This window comes from Agelaius tricolor, unplaced genomic scaffold, assembly GCF_023055355.1.
Source record: "Agelaius tricolor isolate 1412-34295 unplaced genomic scaffold, bAgeTri1.0.p SCAF_20, whole genome shotgun sequence".
NCBI lineage: Eukaryota > Metazoa > Chordata > Aves > Passeriformes > Icteridae > Agelaius > Agelaius tricolor.
The window spans coordinates 8,078,716-8,100,690 of NW_027269280.1; the positions used below are offsets into that span (position 1 = coordinate 8,078,716).

Below are 21,975 nucleotides of genomic sequence, written 5' to 3' on the forward strand. Positions count from 1 at the left end.
AACCTCCTCTAAAGACAGAAATGAAGAAACTGTAGAGGACAGCTTAGAAACGTCAGAAAATAATTATGCAGCAGGCAAAATTGTTGTAATCTCTTCCTCCTAACCTTGAAAAAGCCAGATAAGATTACAGGCAAAGGGACTTGTGCAGAATTTCAGTATTACACAAAAGCAAAGCACTAGGGTTTGTCACATTAAAACAAAAGAAGAAAGACACTCTCTGGTCCACAGTGAAAAGCAAGAACTGAATTACAGAAGATGGCTCTGAATCTCTCAACTCAAGTAGAAAAATGCTCATGGGATGGAAAGGAAGAATAATGACAAAGAGAGCTCATTAAAATGACAAAAAGCCTCTGCTGACTGGAGCAGAAACAGGTTAAGCAGAAAAGCAGAAACACCATTAGTGAGAAAGACTTCAAGGCTGAAGCTGCAAGGAAGAGGTTTTGGCTGCCAGGGGTGACAGCACAGAGTGACAGGGACGCTGGAGGTGCAGGCTCTGCCGGGCACAGCTCTGGCTGCAGCTGGGCAGGGCAGAGCCCTCTCACCCTGAGCCCAAAGGACACCCAGAGAGCAGCTGCCCTGCTCCAGGGGCTCTGGGGCCACTGCCCATCTAATGATGATGCACAGCAGGCAAAGCACAAGGAGTTGCTTTTTAGGCTTCTCCACGTGAATGAAAACAATGACAAAAATAAAATAAATAATCTGAGAGCAATATAATAACAGGCAAATTTTCTTGGCATTTTCACTAAGTCATAGCAGAGAATAAAAAACTACATAATGAAAGACTCAGGTATGTCAGTCAGCACTTCATGCCTTGGAGAGACAGAACAGATGCTAGCGAGACAGAAGAAATTACTTCCCTGCTAAATAAATTTTAAAATAATAAATAAAAAATAATAAATAAAACCAGCATCCTATATATTTAGCTTCCACTTCTTGAAAACAATGTTCTTGCAATCAGTATCAGAGTTTTTTAAACAGAGATGGCTTAAAATTGGATAAAGCTATCAAGCAGATGGGAAGATTTAGGAGGATCATGTACATGCAACCATCTACTAAGCAAACGAAATGACACCAAGAGTACTACAAATATACTGAAATATCTGCAGTTGTATTGCTGAGTAGCCTGTGCCTCTGTGTATTTGTACAAAAGGAAACAGAAAAATTAAGTTTAATTGTTACTGATAAGATGGTGGTTCAAACAGTTGCATCTCCTGAGTAACTGGTAAAATCATGAAACACTAACTTGCAGTTTTCCTTTAAAAAAATCCCTCTCTCATCACCTTTTCATGCCTGCTGCAGTAGGTAACAATTCTTGGTCATTTAATAATTGTGGGTGTTCATTATATAGACAGAATTGATGATGCAGCCAGTCTTTAGAATGGACCAGCATACAGACAGCAAGGAACTGTGTGACACTCCTGGAATTGTGACAAACCTGTACAGCTCACAACTGGCTCACACTTTGAAGAGGGTATTTTTGTTTTGTGGTTTATTTATTGAGAAAGTTAGAGCTACACTAAAAATCAAAGGGTAATTAGGAGCAACACAGTATTCAACAAACACAGTTGTACCACCTGGGATCAAGAACTGTAAACTCAGCAATTCCACTCCATCAGTGGCCAGCAGCAAATACATGAAATATATACATTATATTTATATAGACCATGAAAAGGGAAACAAATTCCAATGCCTCTCCCATCTTCCATGGATCTGCCATTGTGGGACTCCAAACCACAGGGAGCACTCAATGAGGGTTTTTTCTGCTAACTTGCTTGGTGGTTTTTTAAAAACTGCAGTATCTAGAGTGCTCTGTGATACCAAATTCCACAGCTTAACAATGCTGCAAGTAAACTTCACCTGCTCCTTTCCTCCCTCACAGCCTTTTCAGTAGGCACAGACAGTGAGCACAGCTGCTCCCCACTCACCATCCCTGTGCCACTGCCAACGTTATCAGTGTTGGCAAATCCTACTGCATTCCTCTGCTCCTCACGCAGCATCTCCCAGCAGAGGAGACCCAGGCTAAATAGCCCTTTGTGTTCTAGAGAGCAGTACTCTGAAATCCTGCTCTCCTCATATCACTGGGAGAAATGCAATAGCTACCATCACAGGCTCAAAACAAGTGAAAGGTAGAGAATGGCATGTTTTCAGTTTATTCTCTATTTCTGTTCTATTTCTTCACACTTGGTTTGCTTTACTGAATGTCACTAAGCATTGAGCTGACATTTTCCAAGAATCATAACAGCTCTAAGCTCATCCTTCTGTAGTATTAACGAGTACAGAGCTGATCACTGGAAATGCAAATTAGGAACATTCCCTCCCTAAGTAATTGCCATGCATTTAATCAGCACTGAATCTCACATGCTGCTTTAGCTGCCCACTAATATGAAGTCCTTTTCCAACAACAAAACATTACCAGTGTAAACAGAGAAACCAAATCTTGAAACATACACAGTTCTGAGTTTACTTTTGAGGTAAACATGATGCTGCTTCAGATCAGTATTTTCACCCAGCTTTCAAAGAGGCTGTTTCCAAGTCAGCCTCCAGATGGAAACAGTGATGCACTCATTACAGCAGTCTAACAGATTCTTAGTCACTCAAATCTTGATAATTATTTTATCAAACCAAATAATGTTTTGGCAATCTTTCCAGGACAAAAATCACATTGATACCCAGTAAAATCACCACATTCATGGTTACAGCAGTTTGTTTATGAAAACCATGTCAGGACAATCTGTAAGAAATTTCCACTCACCTTGAGATCACATGTGGTGTTAAGCAGCAGATTGGAAGGTTTGAGGTCACGGTGAAGCACATTGGCCGAGTGGATATACTTTAACCCTCTCAGAATCTGGTAAAGGAAGTAACAAATGTGGTCATTGCTGAGGTGTTGAGTCTTTAGGAGCTTGTAAAGATCTGTCTCCATAAGATCTTGCACAATGTATCTGTGAGGTATTAGATGTAAGGCAGCAAAAAAACTCGGTGTCATATCAGATATCAACGTACAGTACCCAAGGGAACTTCTAGAACATCTTTTCTCTCTTATTTGTATGTTTGATGACAATTATGACATTGTGTAGCTGATTCTTGCTTTAGAAGCTTGGAATCCAATCAACCCTGTTACATGATGCAGCCCTTTATAGAATAAAAAGGCACCAGCATGTGATCCTCTCAAATTAATCATCATAAACCTCTATTTGTTCATAGTAGAGCTTGACTTTTATTGGAATCTCAATTTCATCTGATTCCTATCCTGCTTGCCAAGAAACAAAGGGTGTTTTTTTGGTTAATGAGTAATAAGCTTCCAAGATACTTGTTTGCAATTGCATAAAAGCAGGAATGTAGAAGATCTCATCATTTCTGATAAATTTTCTCTACCATCTCCCCACTTTAAAAATTCAGCTGTTCTTCTCTATACGTATTTATTGTGGTACATTGAACACAACAGTCCTCCTCTTACCAAAACTAATTCCCAATGTACTCATTCAGATTTTTTTTTTTAATAAGATTGTAATGAAAATTAAAAGAAGGGGCTTTTTTGGGTTTTTTTTGCTTGGACAGGAATGAGTTAAGTAAAATTTTCTTCCCCCGTAATTCAAGAACATTTGAGACAATTATAGCAGAGTCTGGACATTTGACTTTCTCATCAAAGCAACCAGTTGTAACAGCAGCTCAACTAAGAGCAAATATAGTTTTAGAATTATGTGACCAAACTAATTCTTCTCTAGAATGTTGAGTTCTTTGCCTTGGAAGATAAAAATTATTCCCTCTTCCTGGAAAAGAAAGAATTAAACTAGTGCTCATCTACATCAAAACTATATCAAATCAACTAAAACCAATCAAATACTATTAACTTCCCTTTTGATTTACAATAATAGAAGCCAACTTTTATTAATATTTAGGAAGGAAGAGGATGAAGGGGAAGAAACAATCAAAAGAGAGGAGGCAACCATTACTAATGATGCCAAAAAACACTTTGAAAGGATACACATCTTTCATCTGTTCAATAGTTGGAGCTCTGATAATGTCATTTATTCCAATAATGTTCTCATGCCTGAAGCGCAGCAGGATCTTGATCTCTCTCAGAGTTCTCTGGCAGTATGTCTGGTGCTCAAAAGGACTGATTTTCTTTATAGCAACTCGAACTTTGTTGACGTTATCATAAGCAGAACTAGAAGAGAATCAATAACATCAATTACAAGGAACATTAAATTAATTAAATTCAGAAAGAAAGAATGTGAATTCATTTAATACAGGGGTGGTGCATTTTGTTTACATTTATTTTTATCAAATGGGGAGAGGTGACAGTGACACATCTTTTAGTTTGGTGAACTGACAAAACACTGCTGTTCTTTCACCAGCCTGTTTGGGTCTCTACCCATTGGCTTTCCCAGCTGACTTGGAGTCTCTGATTCATGGGTCCTGCACAAAGGGAAAGGTATTTGGTCTTTGTCCTCTTTATCAGCCTGTGCAACAACCAAGTCTGAGGTTTTTTCTATATGCTGCAATCATCAGAAGTTTGAGAAAGTTCATCTAGAGTTAACCCATTCACTTTGGGGTGCAGAAAAACCTTCAGAAATCATCTCTTAAGCAGCAAAATACCACATCCTGTGTCCAGCTCCCACAAGTAAGAGCAGTTGTCACAATCTTTCATGCTTCCATCAATCTACACTGTCAGCACCTCCACAACAGACATGGAAGAACAGAAGGGATGGAGAATTTGTGCCAGCACCTTGCCAAGTGCAATTCCAAAGGTAAGCAGAGTCTGAGGAAAGAAAGCTGTATCAGGTACATACATGGAGTGGAAGCAGGCAGCAGCACAATGAGGATCACAGAGACTGTGAGCCATGGTAAGGAACTCACTGCCTCCTACATTTCCATGACTCTTTCCAGGAGCTCAAAACTCCATTCCCAGCTACACCAATAAATAGGCTCAATAAATAGTATCTCTGTTCAACATGCCTACACATTCCTGAAGAATATCACAGCCTGAGTCTAATTAAAAGTCTCAGTAAAAGCTGAGACTTGATTTTCTGAATATCATACCTGATTTTCTAAATTCTGGACTATGAATCCTAATAAGGTTTAGTATGTTTTCTATGGTCTTGTTTACAAAGATGACAAAGCATCTCATTATCATAACCTCTACTGTATTAGAAGTATATGTTAATTTAATTAATTAAAATTTAGATGTGTTTATATGAGTCTTGTCCCTACTCAAGCCTGCTACTGAATTATTAGGAAATTAAAAAATACTCAAGCCTATATTCCATGCATATCTGTTAGCCTCAACTATTTAATATAAAATTAGCCATAACTAGCCAAGGAGGCTTTACATCCTACCAGTTTTCTATAATTGAGTCCCAGAACTTTCTTTGATACACTTTTATTTTGCCTTACTCTGCTGAGATGTCCAGGTACGTGGTGACCAGGTAAAGCAGAGTAACATGCAAAAATCCAATTAGAAAAGGAGGCCTTTGAGGAATTCAAATACCTGGCCACATCAAGGCTCTTTGACAGCCAAGCAGAAATATGGTGTAACAAGGTGTTTTTGAGATGGTACTGTCATCACTGGATGCAAAACTGCTTAAAATTTCTCACTTTCATTATTCAAATGGGCATAAAGTTCAGTCAATTAGGGTCACCAGGAAGATCTTCATAGAGCACATGCAGTTACATATGTAACTGTAACATCCTTTTTGCACGGTTTTCCCACTCAATCCCTTTGACCTGCCTGCATCCCCAACCCTGGCCTGTGCCCACAGACAGCACCATTTATTTGCCTCCAGAAACACTGAACTCAAATGCTCCATGGGGAGCTTTGAAATGCCACATGCTGAGCAAGTATTCATTACAACTGTTGCTGCTGCATATGTATAGATAACACATTAGCAGTTCCTCAGTCCCAAAATAGATAATAACCAAGTGCTGTAAGTGGAACTTGGCATTGCCTCCAAGAGCACTTGGGCTCCAGTAATTTTCTTAGCTCATCACCTGTGGTGTTTACAATAGACCAGTGAGGTCTGTCACAAGCAGAAAACAAAACCAGAAATAACCCTGAAGCAGGAACAACCTGGATTTGGGGAAGAAATGAAAGAATGCTATGGGCCATTTCATCATTATAAACAAACCTCCTGCCTCCTCCTCTGTACTGACCTGAGCATTTTTTCTGCCACAATGCAGAATCTTACTTCCTTTCAAAGGACTGGACAGCAGCAGCTATGCAGACCACAAAAAGGCAAAATGCCAATATTTACCCATTGATGCTGCTTAAATAAAAGCTCCCAGTCGGTTAAAATATTTGATAAATCAGTTATTGCTTCACAAGGGTTGCTTATTATGGAAAATACGTTATTTTTCCTTGTACAGATTAAATGAACATGAATTCATCAATTAAACATACCAAGATTTCCTCTCTTGTAGCTGTTTCCCCTACACTCCTAAGCATTTCTAAGCAAAAGGTTTATGCTGTCATTTAGAAAAGGATGGCTAATTTTGCTTTCTGATGGTGCAACTATAATACACCTGGTTCACTGAGGAAAAAAGCTGCATATTTGGAATAAAGATGTAATCAGCTTCCTCTCCAGGGTACCTTCCCCATACAGTCACCACTAGCGCAGCTAAGCTTCCATTGCCTCAGCTGAGGGGAGAAAAACTGAAATATTGTCTAGTTGGAACATTAAAAGGGTCACTGGGTTTATTGCTGGTGTCACACTTTTTGAAATATAAGCCTTTCTGCAACTTGATTAAACATCCAAGAGATTATCTCAACTTCTGTGAGCAAGAAGCTAATCATACAAGCAGTCACTTACTGGTGCATAATATTTTAAATGTCATGCATAATGCAGGTACATTGAGAATCTGTATTATCTAGTTAACAGCATTTCACATTCTCAGCCACAGCCCTTAAAGCACATATTGCTTAAGTAAACTCTGTCACCCTTTAAAAATGCTTTCTGGATTTGACACGTGCTATAGGAAAGCGTAAAAGCTGCACATTGGGCTGAACTTTAGTGGAACTGAAGTGTCAGGCTACAGCCAGACCCCATTTGGCCGATGAAGCCCTATGGAAATAACTGCCTGACGATGCAGGAAACCCCTGACACTCCCAGAACGGGGTCCTTTGGAAGGCAGACTGAGCCACCTCCCAAGCTTTCCCTCCATCCCAGCGTTCACCTCCTGCCACCAGCAGCAGATTTACACACTCCTGCCCAGAGCTCTGCTGCAGAAATGTGCTGCTCAGAGCGTGCATTGCAGCAGCTCAAACAAAACCCCCCCGAAGGAGCAATGCAGGTCCTGGTGCATCTCCCTGCAGCCCGTGCTCGGCTCATCCCTGCGGGCTGCAGCCGCAATTACTGATCTCATGGGCGACTCCTGGTCACCCGTGCTCCCCCTGCAGTCCGACCAGGATCAGCTCCACAGCGCATCCTAAATTTAGATTATTTGCATTCTGGCAGTGCTGTCCCAGTGTGCACAGTGTAACCTCTTTGTCTGGGCTGTCAGCTTCTACTAAAGCTCACAACAGCTGGTTATATTTGCAATGAAGCAGTTAACTGGGACATCTTCTGAAGTCAGGAACTTTCTATTACCTTGACTTTTTTCCAGAGAAGATAAAAATCTGTAAAATGGGAATAACAGTTCCCACATTAAGAACTCTTAGAGTGCCAGTTTATTGCTTTTAGTTTCTAATCGTTAAGCACATGTACTGATCATCACCCACAGAACTGTCCCATTATGATGAATCTAGACACCAACACCTTAAATATTCAGAAGGGAGGATTTATTTCCATCCCAATCATGTGCAGCCTCACAAGCTGAAGCAACCATTGAGCTGTGAGTGCTATTTGTCTGTAATGTAATAAATTTAAATATAGATTTTTGCAACTGCCCAACTGTTGTAGCCACAACATTATTCCTATTTCAAGCCGTGGTTACTAAACTGTGACAACCTGCAATGGCACCGTTATTTAGATACTTTTGCAACTTCGTGTGAAAATCAATACAAGCCCCAGCAGCAGAGTTTACCATTCCCGATTTTAAGTATCTTGAAAATACATAACAAAGTTTTGACTAACTAAAACAAAATAAACAAATGAGCATTTATAACCCAAGAAGTTGCACCACATAACTTTTAAAGCCAGTTTTTATCCTTCTACTCTCTGGTACCAACTTCCTTTTTAAGCAGAAGTGCAGGGCGGGGCTGCTTCCAGGAGCAGTGACCAGAGAGGCACCGCAGCCCTGAGCCCACAGCGCTGCCCAGGCGGCTTCGGGCCCCTCTGCCATGAACCCGAGGGAAGGGAAGGGCAAGGGAAGCTTTCAGCAGGCACGTGTGGCCCAGTGCCAAGCTCAGCCCTTCTGCCCACAATGCCTGCTCCATGTTCTTCACCCATTCCTATTCCTCGCATGTCTCACCGGGGCAGAGCTGGAACAAGTGAGAGCACGCTGCAGGAAAGGAGCCAGCTCCTGGCAGTCCCTGCATCCCGCACGGGGCTGGTCCTGCACACCGAGCAGCAACCGCCGGCTCCTCTGCCACGCTGCCTGCAGGCTTCCCCCACCACGGGATGCTCCTCCAACATCTCCAGGATTGTTCACCTCGTGGCTGTTCTACAGGCTGCTCTCAGCACACACACACAAAATACACAACGCTACCGGCAAACATACTCATTACAACTCGAAATAAAAGACTGATTTGAAGTTTAAAAGGGATTTTTTTTTTATCAGTAGCTTTGTGTTGCTGTGGAAACATGATTCCAAGGGCATATCCAGAGATAAGAATCTTTGTGAAATATTGGGTAATTCGGCTTACTCACAGAATAGGAAAGGCAAAAATAATTCCCAGCAAGCAAGCTGATCTACAGAGATCTTTAATCTTTTCATTCAGTCTACATTCAGTTCAATCATGGACTTTTCCACAACACGCTGACATTTATCAAGTTACAATGCAAATAGCTTAAACTTATTTTTAAGACTCCTGTAAATAAAATAATGCAATATTGTGGCACAGTAACAACCACCCTAACAGACTGTTTGCTACAACTTTTGGGGATGGGGAAGGTGCTTGCAAAAGTGCAGATTTGCAGAGGGTTTTGGGTTTTTTGTTTGGAGCTGTTTTTTAATAATCAGATGTTAACCCTTCCAGATTCTTCAGAATAATTACTTTCTTCTTCTACATGATTGAACCACAGAGAGCAGCTACAGTGTATGACTTTTTTAATAAAGAGAAAAGACTGGAAAAAGGATAAAAATAGTCAAAGACTATTTGAGGACACTGAGTAATATGTCATTTTTACACTGTTGAATGTATTTTTTGTAGCCAACTGTAAACACCTACATTTACTAGAAATATTTGTTACTTTCCTCCATTTATTCATAATATTTTGAAGACAAGTGTATTATTCATTAGACTTTTTTATTAGCACTAATTTACAAAATCAGCACCTGGTTTTAGAAGGAACAAGTGCCTACTTATATTGGGATACATTTGCCATGTTTCAAGAAACCTATTTATAAAAAGACAACCCATGTCACAGCTTCATTTTGATTTCTCAGCTTTCTCTAGAAGAGGTTCTCAATAACAAAGCATTTCTCAGGTTTGTCAGCTGAGAATTCAGGAAATAAACTACAGAAACAGGGGCATCTTAATACACTTCTACTTTCCTCCATTAAACATTTAGTTTTACAGACTAACCCCTGCCATGTAGGAAAGTCAGCAATCCATGAAAATGGAGTTACCTTACTCTTATATTCTTCAAAAAACAACAAATAAATAAAAAACCAGCAAAGGAGAAAAGAAACATAATTTCTGAATCAGTGCCCTTTATTGTATCACAAGTCCATAGCAAGGGGCCCATTGAAGCTGAACTGGAGCTGCAGACTCCAGTGTGCTTTTAGTGAACCTCTGAGGCTTACTGGGTCACACTGGAGCAGCACTGCCCTCACCTCTGCCACTACTGCTTCAGTCACCTTCCTTTGAACACTCCAAAGCAATCCTGACAGCAAAGCTGCCTGCTACAATGACGCCAACTCCTTCCTCCCATGACAAAGGTGAATAATTACTCTGAAGTGATTTTACTCAGATCTGATCTACTGCAGGTTTCTGCCCCTCACACCACAAATTCTTAAGGCACTTTCACAACTTCCTAAGATTTGCTTTCATTTCATTGTATTATCTGCTCAAATAAATCTAATAAATCTAATACTGGTGAGACACTGGCACAGGTTTCCCAGAGCAGCTGTGGATGCCCCATCCCTGGAGGTGTCCCAGACCAGGCTGGAGAGGGCTTGGAGCAGCCTGATCCAGTGGAAGGTGTCCCTGCAGGGGGCTGGCTCTACTTCATCCTTAAGGTCCCTTCCAACTCAAATCATTCTAGGCTCTAATAGGTTACAAAGGCACAATTTTATTTTTCAGAATTTGAAAAGTAGTATTTGAGGGATCCTTGCAAAAAATTCAATTTTAAGCTACTTACTATGCACATAATAATTACTTAATAGTATAACTCCTTAGATCACTCCTAGTATTTTGAAAACGAATAGCTAGTCATGCAAAATGGAGTCTGTTAAATTAATTACTTTTGCCAGAAGCTCAGTCAATTCATAATCCTGGGTGTGGCAGACCAGATGATTTGTGTTTTGTTAGCACCTACTAAACCGAGCTATGAAGAGCAGCAGTTCTAGAGCCACACCTTAATCCTGGCATTAGAACAATACTGGCTATTTCACCCAAGGTTCTGTATTGTTTGGCTAAAGATGTTATTTAATTTTATGGTGTTTTGATTAATCTTAGTTGCTTGAAAAAAAAACCCCTCAATTCTCTCAATCTCTTCTAATGTGTATTTTTCTTTCTATACCTTTAGCTGTACAACACTGACTTCAAACCACCACATATGCCTACTCTGTTTTTTGCCACTTCAAGTTAGTCTTCAGAAAATAGAAAGCTCTTACATCTCACTTTATCTACTTCTTCCCTTCCCACTTCCCTTCCTTATTTTAGAGGTTTACTGGTTCTCCACTGCCAGTATTTCCTTTGATAGCATTGATGCTAAATTTAACAAACTTCACTACATTTAAAGGCCCCTTGGCATCTGTGAAATAAATTAATTCCAAAGGCACCAACTGCTTTTGATAAAATATCACAATATTAAATATCACTATCTTTCTCCTCTGTATATAAATTCCTGTGGGAATGAATTTTGGGCTAAAATTGTAAGAGCTCAGCAACATGAGCCAACCTAAGGTCTCAGTGAATTCAAAGGAGGGGCTGAGGTTCACTCTCCCTTTTATGCCTCACATCCCTGCCCTTTCTCACTTTTTTGGTTGGAGTGGTGCCTTTGTTTGTGTCAGGTCAGAGAACTAAAGCAGCTCCAAGTTGAAGCAGGAACAGTAAAGAAGCTTTTACCTGCACAGTCCTATTGCCTTCCTGTGTCAGCACCAGCACTCACAGGGCTTTGTGTCCATCATTTCAACTTCTCACCTTTCAATTTTATTTTTGTATGAAGTCACCTTTTAGCTAAACCAGCCTTCCAACACAGCAAATGCTCCAGCTGTGCAGGCCCCAGCACAAGAGAGGAGGAAGGAGTGACAGAGCAGAGGCATGGAGGGAAAAGCTGCCCCTGCAGCAGCAGCAGCACAGCCCGAGATCAGCACAGGTCAGCCTGCAAGGCTCAGCCCTGCAAAGCTCAGCTCAGGAGAGCTCAGCCCCCACACAGCCGATGGGGTGCCCAACTCCTCCCCCTGTGCTTAAGGCTCCTCAAGGGGCAACAAAAACCCACCAGACAGCAAAGGACAGGTCAGCAACATCATCACTGTTACTCCAGAGCCTGGAAAACAACCACCACATCCCCAAGCAGCAAAGCAGGAATCATAAATGTGTGCAGGAAACACTTCCCCTTTCCTAGAGAGAAGGGAGAGCACTACCAGAGAGCTGTGAGTGGTGATAGGATTAGCAAATCCTCCAGTGTGGTTTAGTCTTTTGTCTGCTAAGGTTTTAATTTTACTTATATCCCAGATACTCCTCCTAAAATCAGCTTATTTGATTGATTCCACACCATATAAATCTTCAGAAGAGATAGTTCACAGTAGTTCATCCCAACAGAAAACAGAACAAAATCATCCATGCACACTCAAAAGCAGAGATTTTTCTAAACCTGATGTAGAAACATCAGTGCAAAATGAAAACTGTCCCAAAGCACTGATGAAAACAAGGTCATTGCCCCTGGCCACTCTGCCATGGTTGACTCAGTATTTCACTTGCAAACCAAATCAACCAAACCACTAGCACTGAGTGTGCATCTCACCACTATCAGAAGTTACTTCCCTTTGTGTAAGATTACAAGGCGTTTTCTGCATGTTTTTTCCCTGTTTCTAAAAAGACATGCCAACAATAAACCCTCAGCATATTCACAGCTTGGTGGTTTGTTCAGAGGAGGTATCAGCACTAAGACATGTTGGCTCCAGTAGCTGAAAGGAAGCTATTTCACAATTATGAAACACTCAAAAAAATCCAATATAAAAGTCAACCTGAATGTCATTTGGGATATTTTGCAACATCTAAATCCCAATAAAATTGGGCAAATTCTAGACTGAAGCATTTTGGGACGTATTGATTTGGAGTGCTCAAATGACCTGAAATTTTACTCAGGGCACATCAGCAATATTTGGTGAAGCAATCTGCCTTCCTTCTGAAGAAGCAAGAAGTAATGTACTGCAGTGGCAGCTGCTAACGTTAAGAAAAACTGCAAAATGAAGTAATTGCACATTATAAACTGCAGCCTAATTGCGAGTTGCTCGTACTTAAAACATACCCACAACACAGACCAATTACTTTCCACCATGTAACAAAAACTCTCATTTGCATCCTAATCACCACAGAGTATTTCAGTATTTTATGAAAATTCTCTTAAAATACAAAAGAAGGACTTCCAAGAGAAGAGATTTCCTCTTGGGGAACTTAGGTTGTGATTTTGGGTACTGCAAACAGCTGGACAGTAAAAGCATGTGCACAAACAACTCTGCTAAAACTGAACTGTCATGAAGATTCTGCCCAAATCTAACAGAAAAATACTTCTACTACAGCCTTTCTACAAGACATGTACACACACAAAGCAGTATTGGATCCGGCAGTGCGAGGTCACCGGGCTGGAGCGGCACGGCCCAAGCCCAGGCACTGCGGAGGCAGCCGGGGCACGCGAGGGTGCGGAGGGGCTGGGGAGGGGCCGGGGCTGTCCCTGCTGTGCCTCTCCCCAGCGGAAACGGGTGGAGACGGGAATGCTGCGAAACAGAAACCAACTCCTGCACCCCGATGGAGCACAGGAAACCCTGCCGAAGGACCTGCCATCAAATAACGCTAGCTGAATCGGTGACATTCAGTACAAGCTGTAATTATCTTACCAATCTACCTGCTCAAAGCTGACAATGAACTGCATTTGGTTTTTTGTGCACCGTGCAAAAAGATGAGTTTGAGAATAGCTCAAGCATATACCCAAACGTTGTACTAAATAAAAGGAAAAGAAGCTCTCTTCTGAAAAGGAGATTCATCCACAAGCAAACCAGCGTCTTTAATAACCGTCCTGCCAATTAACAGAACACAGATTTCACACAGATAAATCACCTGAAATGAACTATACTGCTGAATTTCATATTATTACACTATTATTTTTATCTCCCTCAAAACACAAAAAACATAGAAGCTCTATTTTCAAATACATTTATAGCTCCATACACTTCATTTGAGTGATCTGGAAATCAAAATCAAATACAATTGAAATCACTTAATAAAATGTTTCTGGGTTTGGGATTTTTTTCCAGATATTATTTTAAAAGTTCCTAAAATACTTCACTTTAGGTGAAAGCCTTCTCCAAATTATCAGAACAACATCCAGCTTCATCCATGAGCAGTGCCAGCCCCCAGTGATGAAGGCTGACCAAGGACTGGGCTGTGTTATGTGCACAGCCAGCAGGTCAAGGGAACTGATTCCTGCTGTGAGGGCACATCTGGAATTCTGCATCCAGTTTTCCTCCCTTCCAGTACAGGACCAAATCCAGCAGAAAACCATTAGGATGCATAGGGAGCTGAAGGATGTGACATGAAAGAAAAAAATTGAAACAACTGGGTTTGTATAGGCTAGGAGGGGGAAAAGGGGTCGTGGTGGAAAACATCCAACTGCTCTTTTAAGTTACATAAAGGAGAATCACTGAGAAAAGTGATCCAGATTCTTCTCAGAGACAAAAAGTACAAAGGACAAGAGGGGATGGTCCCAAGTTGCAGCAAGGCAAACTCTCATGATTTTAAGGGGAAAAGTATCACTGGACAATTGGTTTAACACCAAAACCAGAAGCTGCCCATAGATGTTGTAGAATCTCCATCCCTGGAGATTTTGGAAATACTCAGTGGACATGTTGAGCAACTTGGTCTAATTTTGACATCAGCCCTGCTTTGAGTAGGAGGCTGGACTACATGACCTCAGAAAGTCCCTTTGAACCTACATTATGCTGTGAAATATTCCATAACAAGATGTCATAAAATATTTTCATTAAATACCAAATCAATCAGTTATTTTCATTTCTAGATCACAGCTGAAAACTGACAAAGCATCAACAGAAAAAGCATTAAAAAAACCTTCAATGCTGGCAAAGTACTAGTTTTCAACACAAGCTGAGCTCTACACCTACTCAATTGGTAAAGCACCAACTCTTCTCTGGGCTGTAGATCCCTACCCCTGAACAAGAAGCCACTGAACTAACAGAGCCTGGTGTCCTACAAATACACATTTCTGGTCTCAGGAGTAGCAATAAATCCATCTGTGAAACTGGGGCACGTCATGTCTCCTCAGGGAGTCTGATTTCTCACATGTCACCCAAAACAATCTCTTACCCAGTGGAGCAGCATACAGGATCTCTTCACTTGAGCAAAATACCTATTTTTGTGAAACCTGCAGAATAACTTTCCATCTTTAAGACTTTTACCATCTGTCAGATTTGATGGAAGGCAGGCAACAGGTACTAGAATCCTATGTAGGGGTATGGGAGATGGGCAGATGCAGCCACAGACACATGCTGTGAACATACAAGCCTTATTTCCTTCATAAAGCACACTTCTAAGAAAACCCATAAGTTATCTCTGTCCCATGGGATGGATCATGCCGTGCAAGAAAAATGTCTATTTATTCATAAAATGCAAGTGTCCATGAGCTGCACTCTTTGGCTAAGCCAGTATCCCATTGCTCTGGGGTAGTGACAGCAGAAGTTCTACCTCTGACACGAGCAAGTGGCTGCTGCCCGTCCCTGCTGCTCAGCTTGTGGGGGCCACCTGTCTGTCCATCCCCGGGGAGGGCAGGAAAAGCAGCTCCAATTCCTCCTTTGGGTTCCCACGGCAGGTTAGGTGAGTGCTAGAAGCTTGAGTGACTGCAGGGAAGTGCTTCCATCTGCCTTCTCCCCAGAGGGAAGAAGCTGATAACTGGCCACCAATTACACTCCCTAATTCCCTCCTCTGATCCTTGCACTGGGCCGGGTTGGCTCAGTTGTATCAGCTCCCTGCTCTCTTTATCACACAGACAGAAGATGTTAATTACCAGGTATTGACACGCAGACCCAACCTGCGCTCCCTAGAAGTGCGCACAAACAGGGGCACGGATCCCGGCACTGGCTCCATCGTTAAAGGCTCTCTGGAGCAAGGAAGAGTTAACAGAACAAACATGAACGGCTCTTTCTGATGGCTGCCACTGAGCAGCCCACCCCAGCCACCACGCTGACCCCCACAAAGGATGCAAAATCCACCTTTTTATGTAACTCAAAAGAAACTATTATGCAACCATCAATTCCATTCAAATTTCATGTTTTAGTATCAATATCTATGCCTTGCAGATCGTTCTATTCCTGATTTCTTTCTGCTTTTAGTTTCTTTATTAATATGCTTCTCTTCATTTTAAATTATTGATGCTCTAAAAGTAGGGCAGTTCCATGAAACAGTAGCAAGAAGTGTAACTTTAAAGAATCTACTGCCTAATGTTTAAAGTATTCTTTTCAGTATTAATTTAGCATTTAACTATTGACTACCTAAACTTCTAATATCAGTCTTTCACAGCACATCAGTAACACAAAGCTCTCTTTGTAACGCAGCAAATTCAGAGCAAGAAATCTAAAATTTGAGCTTGCAGATTATTTTCTTCCAACTGCACTCATCTGCATTCAACTGCTTATTTATAAGCAGTTATTTGCAGCACTGATATTACTTCACATTCATAGAAGCTCAATGACAAAAAAAGCTTCCAAAAGCTAGGATAAAAATGAGAACATCCCTATCACATTCAATTCACCATTTCTTTCCAAAATGATTATTTGTTTTTTACTATCAAATTATCATCCCTGCCAAATTACCACTGATCAACTGGAGGAAGAACAAGTCACACTGGAAACGTAAAGCTCAGCTCTATCATGTTTTTATTGCTGTTCCAGTGTGTTTGAAGTATAGCTTGTTAACAGGCTGCTTTAAAACAATCCTACTAATAAAACCAAGCCCACATAGGGAGAGAAAGAAACAACCTCAACAACCTTTCCCAATTTGTTGTGTTTGAAAGGTGTTTCTGAAACTCTCAGACCTGGTCTAAAACTGTGTTCCATCTGACTGATGTTGATAACATCCTATCACTGAATGAAAGGGAAAGTCACTTAAAGAACTTCACCCCAATGCCCCTCAAAAGGACTAACAATTCTTAAGTGAAAGCAGAGAGGAAGAAGACAACACAACATCTACATATATTTGGATAAATTAAGTCAGAGTAACAAACATGACTGGATGACTAAGTAATTGCTCAAAGAATGTCCTGCAGTCCTAGGAAGTGCTGAGGATTTTGGCCCAAACTTTGCTCTGTGCTCAGCCCTTAGTTTCACACGCAGAATGACCAAAACAAAAACGGGTTAGAAGGGGGCTCTGACAGGGATCCACCTCCTACCACTTCACCCTCTGCAACAAAAGGCAAAAGCCTGTGTCACAGGCTGAACGATTCTGGCAGAGTTGAACTGGAGGACATTAGGATGGGTTTGGCCTGATAATGTGCCTTTTCTGCTTACCAAGCTGAGAAAGTGCAACCACAACACTGCAGTAAATACACTGCTCTGCTCAGTTTATTTTTACTCAAAATCTGATTATGTAAAAAAATGACTGCACTAGGGAAAATAGTTAAATGCCTTTAAGGGTTTTCAAATCCAGATGAGAGAGCATTCACGTACAGTCTCTTCAGCCAACATCTTCCTCTATTTCCTGTACTGGTATTTTATGTTGTGATCAATATTTCTCAAACATTATTCTCTCTGCTGCAAAATCAAAATGGAAGACTGACCATAACAGCACTATCCTAAGAAATCTTCATTTGCCCTTTTACTCATATAATCAAAAGCATTTTATTGTTTTCAAATCCCTAATCCAATAATGTAAAAACATAAGAATTAGGATAAAAATGAGAAAGAGAGTGAAGGATTTTAAGAGTCAAAAGACACTCATCTGCCATGTCACAAGCCTTATGGCACAGTGCACTTGTAAATAACCATCATCTCTGAAGAGCCCCACATTAGCTGTGGGTCTAAACAAAACCATCAGGGCCTGCTTTGCTTTCCTTTAATAAAGTGTACAAATTTAAATGGCTTTTGCAGTTGCAGGAAACATCTCCATCTGCACACTCACAGCTTGCCCTCTACCCCACCCCCTGAGGGAGAAGCTTCTGCAGATCCTCACTGCATTAGCAACCAGAGCAAAACACAGAGCAGTGAAGTGCACAGCCTGCACGGCTGGGATTGATGGCAATCACATTTCATTGCAGGCACCACCACACAGCACAGCTGCTATGGCACTGCTGCAAGTGCATCCAACACTTTCCCGATCAAGTACACGCTATAAACTGAGACTTTGTTCCCTGTCACTTCACACCCAAGGCACAAGAGCAATAATCAAGAGCACAAAATACATAATGTGGCATTTTATGTTAATAATTTTATAGCAGAAAACACAGGAGCCAAGTGCATATTTCAAGTGAACTGGAAATTTGGAAATTTTGATAGTGTTTTTGTACAGCATTCACAGCAGACACAAAGTATCAAAAGAAGTTTTCAAATAAAAACCAACCTTTTGGATTTGGAGTGGAAACAGCTTCAGTGTACAAGTTTACCACACATGAATTGGAGGGGCAGAAGTGGCCCTGTTTCCCCTGTATCTGCTTACTGGCACAGGGATGCCAAAAAAGGGCATCAACTGCTGTCGTGCTGCTTCTTGCAGTCCCTGATCTGGGGTGAAACATTTTAGCTTTTCACTTTGTTTGTGAAACACAGTGTTTAACACCCCGTGGAAGTGAACTGGACTGCCCCCAGCACACACCTCAGCAATGCTATTCCCCAGGACCTTCAAAAACCTGACTGTGAATGCAAACCAGTGCAGCCACTACTGAGATTATCTGCACTCATTTCCTTACCCTGGTTCAGATGATAAAATAACCATAATAAAGTACAGCCTGTACCAGAAGCTACATCAACAAGTTTTGGACTAGATATATTGCTGTGATTTCTAACACTGAAACAATAACAAGGATATTTTTACACTGGAAACGGGATTTCTGATTTACATTTTGAAGGTTCTTCCCACAGCAAAAAAAAAGTGAAGGCCACAACACAAAACTCTGAGAGAGAGGCTCATCTCCCAGCTAAACTCAGGCCTAGATGAAAGCTCCCTCCCTGAAACACACAATGACTTCATCCTGACGGGCCAGCACAATTCAGTGACTATGTGCAAAAACCTACAGCTATAAAAATCTGTAGCGCACAGCTGAAGGCTGTGAGGTGTCTTCACTGAAAAATGCACTGCTTTACAAAAGATTCCTCATCAGAGAGAGAAATTAATGCTGCTAAAGCTTTCATAAAGTCACAGCCTGTAAGTCGCTTTTAGTACTTCTGGTCAAAAACCATACTGAAGAAACAGAGGCAGTGTTGCAAGAAAGTTGATAAAACCGCAACAAAAAAGAGTTTTTCATCTGCATCCCTTAAGTTCTTTCAGGACTACAGGTTTTTTTTTTACTAATGGAAGACAGAATATGAAATCTTAAGTAAGGCCATTGAGCATACCAGGTTAATAACTCAGTCATTAGATACACAGATCACACAGCATCACCCCAGCTCACTGAGACTGCTAAAAAAATCCATCTCACACTCTTAATCCAGTTAGTTCACGGTTTTTGTAGTTCGTTCACGGCGCTCTGTAAGACCGATGTTACCCACAGCTTTTCAGCGAGACTCAGACTAAGTCTTCATAATGCAACAGAATTTAGAGCTAGGACAGCCGAAGAGAACTTTCACCTGCCCACGTTAACGCAGGCACTAACCCGGCCAGCTCTGCAGCAAAGCCAGCACGTCCTGAGCAAAGTCAGGCAGCGGCAGCAACTCCTGTGCTCAGATTCACCTTTTTTATCCCCCACGACCTCGGGCTGCTGCAGCCAGGTGAGCCCTCGCAGGGCACTGGAAGGGACGCGGGGCTGCCAGCAGCATTTACCACCTTCCCCTCCTTCCTGAACCTCTGTAATCGCACTACGGAGACGGGGGAAATAACGAGAGCGACCAACTCCACATGCACATTTAAAGATTTAAAGAAAATAAAGGCAGGAGCGGAGCGAAACGAGACGCTCAGCTGCACCCACCGACGGAGGGATGGGGGGGGGTGCAGGGAGGGAGAGGAAAGAAGGGTGATGCCGGAGAGACAACCTCGGGAACACGGAGGGGGAGACAGAGCTGAGGAGAGCGAGATGGAGCTGCTCCCCCTCCCCGAGGGCAAGGGCGGGCCGGGCCCGCGGCCGGGCAGGGCGGCGGGAAGGAGGGAGGGAAGGGAGGAGGGAGTTGTCCGGGGCAAGGGCGCTGCCCCGGCGGCCGCACTCACCACACCATGCCGTAGGCCCCCTCGCCGATGTAGGAGAGGTTGGTGTAGCGCGGCCCCACGTCGAACACTTGTCCCCGCACCATCTCCGGGCCGCCGGCGCTGGCGGAGCCGCCCGCAGCCCCTGCCCCCGACACCGCCGCCATGTTGTCCGTGCCGGGAACCGCGGTGCCTGCGTGCGGGGGGGCGGAGGCGGGCGAGGCGGGGGGCGAGGAGGAGGATGCGGGAGGGAGGAGAGAGGAGAAGGAGGAGAAGGAGGAGGGAGGAAGAGGCGCCGCCCGCTCCGGCCGCTCCGCCGGTCTCGGCCCGTTGGCCCCGTCAGCGCCGAACCCGCCGCGGCCGCTCTGAGGAGGCGCCGCCGGCCGCGCGCGCGCGCACCGCCCGGCCCGGGAGCTGGAAGGGGGGGGGGAGCGGGGGGGGGCGAGGGCGCGCGCGCAGGGAGCGGCGCGGGGCGGGGCCACGCGCGGCAGGGGCGGGGCCAGGGGCGGGGCCGGGGACTGCGGTAACCGCAGCCGCTGGGGAGGGGGCGCGGCGGCCGTGGGTCACGTGGGGCGCGCGGCGGGTCACGTGGCCGCGCGGCGCCATTAGAGGCGTCAGGTGACGGGCGGGAAATGGAGCCGGGCCCGGCCCGGCCTCAGCGCCCTCAGCGTCCCCCGCACCCTCAGCGCCCCGCCGGTCCTAGAGCTCGGGCACCGCGATAAGGGCGAGTTCATCTGTGACACTCCCCGACTTCAGCGCACAGTTTTGCAAACTCTTTTTAGCATGTTGTTTTTACATGTAATTACGGTTGCCTGTTCGCTGCTTCCCGTGTAAATGCAAATAAACTTTGTAGAGGAGGTGAAATCTCAGCTGAAGGTTTGTCACGGTTTGAGCGCTGCTTGCAGCAATGCCGTACCTCCTCTGTTTCTCTGCAAGGCAGAGTTTTCCTAAAATAGCTTTTCCTTGTTTGCAGGAGTCTGTGCACAAGGATCTTAACTCCACTTCTGCCTTTTTTCCTGCAGTTCTCTAATGACCCTGACAAAAAGTACTAATCTTTGGTTACTGCTGACATTTTCACTGCCACCATCTCTGCTGCTTCTCATCTGTCCCTGCCTGGAGGCTGTCCCCAGCCATGTCCCTTACAATGTCTTGCTTCTCCCCGAGGTCATTTCTGGCATCCCACCTTCTTCTGGCCCTTCTGCTTCCTCTGCCATGGCCGAACCCTCTCAGTGTCCCGGAGCCGCTTCCAGCGCTGCGATCCCCTCGTTCCCCTCGCTTCCCCCCCCGGCTCCGGGCCAGCTTTGCCCAGGGTGGGGAGGGCAGTCCCGGCTCTGGCTGCACCCCCAGGTGTCCCCAAGGCTCCGGGTGCCACCCAGCCCAGGTGATGGAGGGAAAGCTGTCAGGGCTGAGCACCAAAATCTAACAAACTCCCCTCTATTTAACAGGCATTCAACTCTACAGCTCGTGCTTTTGTGTATTTGAGTGGGATAATGCTTCTGATGTATTAATTTTTATGTGTGTATAACGGTTTTTGTTTCATGATGTGTTCTGCACTTCAGAAACACAGCATTATTCTCAGAAATTTCAGTCAGCAGTAAATGTGAGCATTTAAATTTTCTAAAGCCAAGTGAAGTATTATTTTAAAAGTTCTTTAAAAATGAAAATTTGCTTACAGTTCTGATTACATACATAAATAAATCTGTCATCAGCAAATGCAAAACAAATTATTATGGAGAATGTAGCTTAAACACAGCCTGTCATATCAAATTTAATTAAAAACTGGTGTGTATCTAGATTATTTTCTACCTTCACTGGGAAGCATCTGATCAAAAAGGAAACCGACCAGGCAGGCCAGGAAATTGTGGAAGGACTGTCAGCTCCTTTGAGCACTGTGTTCAAATATATGTCTAATCCAATTAAGCCCAAATAAGTGGTCAGAGGCTGTGGCATGCTCTCCCAACAACTCCTCCCATGACAGAACTCGGTGCAGCATTTCAGTGAAGCTCTGCAGTTGCTGAGATAGGCAGAGTGGATGGGAGTGGTATCAATCAGTTTTCAGCCTACTTAAATACACTGCCATTACCTGCACTTAATGT

At 43.2% G+C, this 21,975-nt stretch overlaps 1 protein-coding gene across 1 annotated transcript in view; it reads right to left on the reverse strand.

Moving 5' to 3' along the window:
- MAPK1 (mitogen-activated protein kinase 1) overlaps nt 1-20,312 on the reverse strand; it is a 37,846-nt gene extending 17,534 nt beyond the window's left edge. Inside the window, exons 1-3 of the mRNA XM_071445422.1 lie at nt 19,904-20,312; nt 3,986-4,168; nt 2,753-2,942 (exon numbers count right to left, since the gene is read on the reverse strand). Of these exons, the coding sequence (XP_071301523.1) occupies nt 2,753-2,942; nt 3,986-4,168; nt 19,904-20,046 (516 nt within the window). The 5' untranslated portion in view covers nt 20,047-20,312. The remainder of the gene's footprint in view (nt 1-2,752; nt 2,943-3,985; nt 4,169-19,903) is intronic.
- Between the last annotated feature and the right edge of the window lie 1,663 nt (nt 20,313-21,975).